This window comes from Salvelinus namaycush, chromosome 14 (genome assembly GCF_016432855.1).
Source record: "Salvelinus namaycush isolate Seneca chromosome 14, SaNama_1.0, whole genome shotgun sequence".
NCBI lineage: Eukaryota > Metazoa > Chordata > Actinopteri > Salmoniformes > Salmonidae > Salvelinus > Salvelinus namaycush.
Genome location: NC_052320.1, coordinates 38,594,476 through 38,603,570, shown reverse-complemented (window position 1 = coordinate 38,603,570; position 9,095 = coordinate 38,594,476). Strand labels below are relative to the sequence as shown.

The window sequence follows — 9,095 nt, the reverse complement described above, 5'->3', positions numbered from 1 at the left end:
TCTTAGTGAAAAAGAGGCCTTATAAATAGTTATTTCTTCTTTCCCCCTCTTTCCCTGTCTCCTTCATCCAGAGATGATGATGATATCAATGACGTGGCCTCCATGGCTGGAGTTAACCTGTCAGAGGAGAGTGCCCGTATCCTGGCAACCAACTCTGAGCTGGTGGGCGCGGTGACCCGCTCCTGTAAGGACGAGGCCTTCCTCTACACCACCTCACTAACCCGGAGAGTACAGGAGATCGGTAGAGACACACACACACCACGTAAACGCACGCATGCACGCACACACACACACACTCTGTACCTAAAATCCCTTGTTGTAACAGGTAGGAGGTTTGGGGTGATTGACCTGGGGCCAGAGGTCATCGACTACGTTTCCCATGCGACACAGCAGCGGCTGCAGAATCTGCTGGAGAAAGTGACGGAGGTGGCGCAGCAGAAGAACATCACCTTCAAGGTGAGAGAACACAGCTTCTGTGGGTGTTGGCGTGAAGGAGGTTCACGAATTCTTTAATGAGCTATTACGTTCTGTTGTGTTCTGTCGCTACTGGGTTGTCATCCTTATTGTTGCTAGCCTTTCATCTTCAAAAAAGTGCTGAAGGGCCTCCCGAGTGGCGCGGCGGTCTAAGGCATCGCAGCGCTAGAGGCGTCACTACAGACCCGGGTTCGAGCCCAAGCTGTGTCGCAACCGGGAGACCCATGAGGCGGCGCACAATTGGCCCCAGCGTCGTCCGTGTTAGGGGAGGGTTTGGCCTGCCGGAATGCCCTTGTCCCCTCGCGCTCTAGCGACTCCTTGTGGCGGGCCGGGGAGCGCGCACGCTGACTTCGTTTGCCAGCTGGACGGCGTTTCCTCCGACACATTGGTGCGGCTGGCTTCCGGTTTTACGGCGAGCAGTGTTTCAAGAAGCAGTGCGGCTTGGCGGGGTCGTGTTTTCGGAGGACGCGCGGCTCTCGACCCCCGCCTCTCCCGAGTCCATACGGGAGTTGCAGCGATGGGACAAGACTGTAACTACCACTTGGATATCACAAAATTGGGGAGAAAAGAGGGTAAAAAGTACAACAACAAAAAAGTCCTCCATTTTTACCCTTGTAATCCATTATCTCTCTCTCCACCCCTCTCTCTCTCTCCTTCAGGAGGATGATAAATATGAACAGGTGAGTGACGTGCGAGCCCAGCTGAAGTTCTATGAGCAGCTGGATCAGATGGAGAAACAGAGGAAGGAGGAGCAGGAGAGGGAGATCCTGATGAAGGCTGCCAAGGTAACTAACTCGCCACCGCAGGCATTGATGCACTAACCTTAGAAATGTGGAGGTGCGACTTCAACCATGTCACATAGCCCTTTTTGCACCATCTAGTGGTCTTATACTGTAAGTGCCAGTCGTGTTGATTCCGTGCCTCTTTCCTCCCCCCAGTCTCGATCTCGGCAAGAGGACCCAGAGCAGCTTCGGCTCAAACAGAAGGCCAAAGAGGTGAGAGGAGAGCGTTTGTGTGGCTGCACGCAGAGTGTGTATAACATTTAGTGTGTTATGTCGTATGCAAATGATTTGTAGCGTTTCTCATACTCTTGTGTCACTTGTCTCTGTCTTCAAGCACCGGAGCGTTGTATGTGTCATGCCTGTTCCGTCTGTGTGTGGTTTGTTCTAGATGCAGCAGCAGGAGCTGAATCAGATCAGGCAGAAGGAGGCCAACATGACGGCCCTGGCAGCCATCGGCCCCAGGAAGAAACGGAAAACGGAGTCCCCCGTCAACGGAGCCGGCGCTGAGGTAGAGTATCATGACCACTACTCTAGGCTTGATCATTGACTATATATTGCGCTTAACAAAGAACCAAACTTGTGGATTGATAGCGGTTTATGCACGTACACATATTTTTGAAGATCAACATGAATGTTCCTTTCTCCGTCTCGCCCTCCCTCTGCAGGGTTCTGGCTCTGGTCCCTCATCGTCAGTTGGTGGCAACAGCGGAGGCTCCAGACCTCAGCGCCAGCGCATCACCAGGGTCAACCTCAGGGACCTGCTCTTCTGTCTGGAGAATGAGAGAGAAACCAGTAGCTCACATCTGCTCTACAAAGGCTTCCTCAAATAACACACAGAGAGAGCGGCCACGCCCTGTACCACTTCCAGAGAGACGAGACACTAATGAGAGAAACCAGTCACTCTGATGCACGTGACTCAGTCTCCAATAACACCTCCCTCGACAGATAAGAGGCCAGACACTCCCAATAGCACGTCCCTTATAGTGCCAAATGGACCAGCTACACGTGACGGCACCTCCTCCTCTTCTGTGCTCTCCTACACTCATGACCTGGAGGGAAGGCAGACCAGCGGCACCTGGAACATTAATCATCAGCTGTGCCCTACACGCCTTCCTCAAAGGTGAGGTGGTGGGACTGACCTCTCAGACTAGCTCTTCTGGACCCTCCTTTACCCCCGTGCCTCTCACAGTTCTGTAGGGACCAGCTACTGGCAACCTGGTCCCCTCCCATAAATTGCCCTCTGGTGCCCTGGAGGGGAAATGCTCTTATTTGTGATGTCTCCTTTGGGTCTGGAAACATCCTCATTCACGGTAGGTGCATAGCTTTTCCGTCCTTTAACCTCATGCAAGAGGCTTATATGATTATACTTTTTTTATAAAGAACGCCAGCGAGGACCCTTTTAACACGGTTAACGAACAAATGTCCAAGACTGCAGTAGTAACGTCAAATCCCTGACCATACAGAAACTCTGGGCCTTTTGTTAGGGGATAGAGACTCTTTTATAGTCATTCATTCTAGTGCTATTACCTGTGGAAATTATTATTTTATTGAAATTTTTTTCTTGACTGATACAAGTCTTCTGCTGAGTTGCCTTTTTTTTGCCAAAATAAAGCCATATGAATGATACATGTCTAACTCTCTAGAACTCTGATAACATTACAGGACCCCTGGTTGTTATTCAGAGTTTTTAGGCTTTGTTTGATTTCTGTTTGAGTGTAACTTCCCGTGTGCTTTTGTGTCTTGACTTTTGTTTTTGAATCCGTTATTATGATTGTGTCAACATGTCCGTTGGAAAAGGTTATGGAAATGGACGCGAGCTTGTGTGCGCGCTCATTTCTGGTGCACATGTGACATCCTATGGAAACAGTCTGTCAATCACAGTTCATACAAATCATATGTTCCTGCCAGTAGACTGTGTGGGGGTGGGGGGGGGGGGGAGGATAAGCATGAGTGAGAGTCATGTAAAAGAATTTACAAGAATTAATTGTTGATGCAAAGTGAGACTGAGACGTTGATGCAACGTTGGCAATAAATAGCCTATTTATGATTGGAGGTAGGCCATTCCTGGCTGCCATGGTGATGCGTGACGGAATGCAGAATATGGACTGCACCCCCCCAATGACTGATTTTTCATCAAGTCAACGGTCAGAGGGATACACCCACTTTCTATATAATTTTCAAAATATTTTGTTGGTGCACATACTAATTGGTTGTTTTGGATGGTAGTGTATATTGATTCAACTTTTCTAGCTGTACATACTTCAGTTGGCCTTTTTGTAAGGTCTGTCAATAGAAGATTAATTCTCTGCTAGTCAATCACTATTGATATGTTTTTATACCATCGCCCCTGGCAACTGTTACACACATTTCCCTCTGTCCATTTTCTATCGGAGAACACAGTTTTCAATGAAAAACTGAAGTATATTATGTAAATGTACATTTTGCACAGCCATTTGTTTAATATTGTAAATACTCTAAATGAAAGGTTTTTAATGGTGATTGTTTATAGAGGATTGAGAGAGAATGATCTCCTTCATTAAAAAAAAAATGAAAAATAAGTTGTTGTGTATGTCTTTCTGCCTGGCTACAGTGTGTGGATCTTGCTTAAACCCTTCTCAATGCCTGCTTTTATAGTTTGTCTTCTACAGTGGCTACCTACTGTATTAACCCAGAGACTGCAATGATATGAGGGATTTATTTTAAAAACAGTTCCTGAGTTCAAGTGCAGTACATTAGTTCTCTCAGAGGAGGGCACTATTGTATCACTAAATCTCTACATCCCTCGAAGTGGTCGATCTCATCAAACCAAATCCATTTGCTTGGTGTCTTTGGGAGTAAGAGCGATCTCATCTGCATCTATTGCCGCGTTCAGGTACTACCAGTCGGAACTGAGAAACTCATTTCCGACTTGCTAACGGGTTGTGGTTATACATGTGTCGTGTTCAACCAGTTAGCAAGTCAGGCATTTCCCAGTTTCCTAGTTCCGGCTAGCACGTGAACACGGCATATGTGGACATGGTCCAAGTCAATGGAGCCAAAATCACACTCTCATGTGAATGGAGTTCGGTTCGCAAAATAAAAATCCCAGGGGCAGCATTTTGAGGTGATACTAACATGTTTATAAGCTGAATGCCTGTGGATATGAGTGGTAAGTTCCTATAGTGATTATTATTATTTTTGCTCACCCAATTCCACCCCTGCATATGCCTCTATCAGCACAGTAGCCTTCAGAGCATACCGTCAGTTTCCCAACCCTCCCCTTAGCAGCAGCAACAACAGCAAGAAATATGTGCTTAGGCGGCCAGACCGATAGGAGATTTTATGAGCAAGCCAAGCAGCACCAGAAGTCATGTCTCCTGGCTGTACTCCGGCTCCAGTGACTTGAGAATGCAGGCTGTTGATCTGTAGGTACACACCGCTGGATTACACCCACACACACAGAGTTCTGCAGCTCAGCGACGGCTCACCGGGAGAGCACACCCAGTCATGTCCCTGTTTCAGACAGTGTGGATATGAGGTTTATTTAGTTTGTTTCTGTTCACTCTGCAGACAGTAGGTGCCTGGGAAACCCTGTGTCTTCATCCAGTCTATATCCCTTACAAGGATAGCATGGCATTGAAGTCTACCCCAATACAAATATGTTCATCCTTTCTGAGTAACCATACATATTGCCTTTCACGTATCTAACCTCATTGGCCAGGACTTCTCAATGAATGCTGGGTGAGACATATGGGAGAGAGCATCCTGACTGACAGAAATGCATTAGTAGGTTGAATTACCAAGGAGCCAAATCCCTCTGAGCAGCGGGGCTGAGCAAGAGACAGACAAGTTTGTCTGGATAGATCCCTACTGATGACTCTCATCCACAGAGCAGTTCTTTATCAGTGGGAGAGGATTAGACGGCGATACTCTTTAGTACACACACGTGTACACACACACACACACCTCCTGTGAGATTAGCACTAGCACTATGAAATTGATATATCATACATACTGATCATAGCCAAGGGAATTAGAGAGAGAGGGCTCAGAGCTTCAGTGTCGCAGGCTTTGATGTTCATCATTGCCGGAAGGGAGGGAACACCTGCTCATACAGTCTGCATCCCAAGAACACGCACACACCAACTTCATGCTTCGCCACACAGACAAACAAATAAAGACACTTGTCATATCTCAAATAAACTATACATGGTTTTGACATCAGTTAATAAGACAAACAAGTCATCGTGGGATTTCTATTCACGGTGTCCTTTTATTAACACAGTTGCACAGCCAATAAATACATATGTCTTGTTGATTGTTGCTCAACCTGAGTTACCATCACGGAGGGTCATCAACAGGGCCTTCCCTTGCTGCTGCATGCTAAGAATGCTAAATCGCTCTGCTTGCACGTATGGATTTTTCTCTCCGTTCGTTCTCGGAAAGAGAGAGCGAGAGAGAGAGGGAAGAAAGAAAGAACATCTAGGAGGAGTGGAGGTCCCTTGGGGCCCAGAAACAACCTAGGCGCGTAATTGAACAAATTAGCCATGAACAGCTGTTACCTGTTAAAATGACCCGCTTTCATTTTATCGCCGTGGACAAGAGGTCTGATAGCATCTGCACGCCACAGCTGTCAGGTATTCTGATTAGCTCGCCCAGTCCTACTTTCAATATATCATGACAAACATAATTACCTCGACATCTCTTTTTATGGATTCGACAAATCGCCAGGCGCACCGAGCATGCCAAGTGTCCATCAATTATAGCCTCAGTCTGCCGGTAGGCTCTCCGCTCCGATCCGCCGGGTTGACTTTGTTAAGCGGTTTCCATTAAGGGAAAAGAAGGCCTGGAATGTTAGACATATTAGGACCTCATGTTGCCTCCTATGTTGCTTGTCTGAGAGAAGACAAGAGAGAGGAGAATGGTCCGGCGTTTAATGTTAACCTGTGACACGTGTGTATGGTATAGTAGGTGGGAAACCAGGATGGCATGACGGCTGGCCTACACATGGTTCCCAACATTGTGAATGCAGCTGTTTTGTCTTGATTTTGATGTGATTTCAAGGTAGAGTACATTTTCCCTGTTGTTAGAAGAGCAAACGCTCAAGAATCTCTTGTCCGAAACCTTGTAATAGACATGGGCCTAATGTGATAATATAAGCCTTTCTCTAGGCCTTTCATTACAGGTAGGCCCATGGTTAAGCCTACCGCGGAGCAGTTCATTCGAGACTGAAGTAATTTTGTTAGATGAGGGTACGCTCGGAGAAACACCGCAATGCTGTTCGATCGGTTTGAGACCCATCAGAACACAGGCAACCTTCAGTTGATGAGCTACTTTCCTCGCTCATAGAGGTTTAGCTACTTCTGCTGGACATTGGAAACTTTCTCTCTCATTGCCATTAAATTGTTGTTCCCGAAAGTTTCGAAAATAGATGTTTTTTTTTGTTTTTATTTCTATTCCACCACACATTAATACATTGGGTGCTACCATTACTGTTCCCACACTGTGGCTGTACTGCTCTGTAATGAAGAGGCCTCCTGTTCAAATCAAATCAAATTGTATTTGTCACATGTGCCGAATAGAAATACTTACTTACAAGCCCTTAACCAACAATGCAGTTTTAAGAAAGAAAGTGTAAAATAAACTGAAGTAAAAATTGTAAATAATTAAGGAGCAACAATAAAATAACAGTAGCGAAGCTATTTACAGGGTTACTGATACAGAGTGCTGTTGAATCACTCATGGCTCAGAAGATAAACGACACCGTATGTCTGTGATGGACTACTTGACAGCAGAAAATACAATGACATTATCTGCTAATCAAAAATACTAAGTAAAAAATATAAAGAAAAAGTTGAATCCGCCACTCATGGTTGTCTGTCCAGCCACTGATTGATTTTGGCCTTCCAGTCATTTCTGTCAGCTGAATATTACATTTTTGTTTTTGAAGAAGAATTTCCTCAGCCAGAGATATAGCCACAAAATACTATATGCTATTTTAACATGGACACATACAGTGCCTTCATAAAGTATTCATACCTTTTGAATTATTCCACATTTTGTTGTGTTACAGCCTAAATTCCAAAACATTTTCAGCCATCTACACCCAATACCCCATTATGACAAAGTTAAAACATGTTATTCAACATTTTTGCTAAACTATTGAGAATCAAATACAGAAAAATCACATTTACATACACTAACCAAAGGTATGTGGACACCTGCTCGTCGAACATCTCATTCCAAAATCATAGGCATTAATATGGAGTTGGTCCTCCCTTTACTGCTATAACAGCCTCCACTCTTCTGGGAAGGCTGTCCGCTAGATGTTGGAACATTGCTGTGGGTACTTGCTTCCATTCAGCCACAAGAGCATTAGTGAGGTCGGGCAGGGATGTTGGGCAATTAGGCCTGGCTCAAAGTCGGCGTTCCAATTCATCCCAGAGGCATTCGATGGGGTTGAGGTCAGGGCTCTGTGCAGGCCAGTCAAATTCTTCCACACCGATCTCGACCAACCATTTCTGTATGGACCTCACTTTGTGCATGGGGAATTGTCATGCTGAAACAGGAAAGGGCCTTCCCCAAACAGTTGCCACAAAGTTGGAAGCACAGAATTGTCTAGAATGTCATTGTATGCTGTAGCATTAAGATACCCCCGAACCATGAAAACAGACCCAAACCATGATTCCTCCTCCACCATACTTTACAGTTGGCACCATGCATTGGGGCAGGTAGCGTTCTCCTGGCATCTGCCAATCCCAGATTCATCCGTTGGACTGCCAGATGGTGAAGCGTGATTCATCACTCCAGAGAACGCTTTTCCACTGCTCCAGAGACCAATGGCAGCAAGCTTTACATCACTCCAGTTGAGGCATGTGTGCGGCTACTCGGCCATGGAAACCCATTTCATGAAGCTCCCGACGAACAGTTCTCGTGCTGACATTGCTTCCAGAGGCAGTTTGGAACCCGGTAGTGAGTGTTGCAACCGAGGACAGGCGATTTTTCAGCACTCAGCGGTCCCGTTCTGTGAGCTTGTGTGGCCTACCACTTCGTGGCTGAGCTGTGGTTGTGGCTGAAATAGCCAAATCCACTAATTTGAAGGGGGGTTCACTGTCCACATATTTTTGTGTATATAGTGTAAATATTCACTCCCCCGAGTCAATACTTTGCAGAAGTTAGTCTTTCTGGGTAAGTTTCTAAGAGCTTTGCTCACCTGGATTGTATAATATTTGCACATTATTCTTTGACAAATTATTCAAGCTCTATCAAGTTGGTTGTTGATCATTGCTAGACAGACATTATCAAGTCTTGCCATAGCTTTTCAAGACGATTTAAGTCAAAACTGTACCTAGGCCTCTCTGGAACATTCAATGTCATCTTGGTAAGCAACTCCAGTGTATATTTGGCCTTGTGTTTTAGGTTATTATCCTGTTATCCTGTTGAAAGGTGACTGTGTCTCCCGGTGTCTGTTGGAAAGCAGACTGAACCAGGTTTTCCTCTAGGATCTTGCCTGTCCTTAGCTCTATTCCATTTCTTTTTTATCCTAAGAAAACCCTGTAGTCCTTGTCAATAACAAGCATACCCATAACATGATGCAGCCACCACCACCATGCTTGAAAATATGAAGAGGGGTACTCAGTGATGTGTTGGATTTACCCCAAACATAACACTTTGTGTTCAGGACATTAAGTTAATTTCTTTGCCATATTTTTTGCATTTTACTTTAGTGCTGTATAGCAAACAGGATGCATGTTTTGGAATATTTTTTTATTGTGTACAGTCTTCCTTCTTAATATTGGGGAGTAATTACAATGTTGTTGATCTATCCTCAGTTTTTTTTATCACAGACATTAAACTCTG

General features: G+C 45.3%; 1 protein-coding gene across 3 annotated transcripts in view; it reads left to right on the top strand.

Moving 5' to 3' along the window:
- LOC120059490 (transcription initiation factor TFIID subunit 4-like) overlaps positions 1-3,799 on the top strand; it is a 10,548-nt gene extending 6,749 nt beyond the window's left edge. For all 3 annotated transcript variants that reach the window (XM_039008594.1, XM_039008593.1, XM_039008592.1), the window contains exons 11-16: positions 72-241; positions 326-456; positions 1,134-1,259; positions 1,413-1,469; positions 1,645-1,764; positions 1,922-3,799. In XM_039008594.1, coding sequence (XP_038864522.1) covers positions 72-241; positions 326-456; positions 1,134-1,259; positions 1,413-1,469; positions 1,645-1,764; positions 1,922-2,086 — 769 coding nt within the window. In that variant the 3' untranslated portion in view covers positions 2,087-3,799. The remainder of the gene's footprint in view (positions 1-71; positions 242-325; positions 457-1,133; positions 1,260-1,412; positions 1,470-1,644; positions 1,765-1,921) is intronic.
- Positions 3,800-9,095: the final 5,296 nt, after the last annotated feature.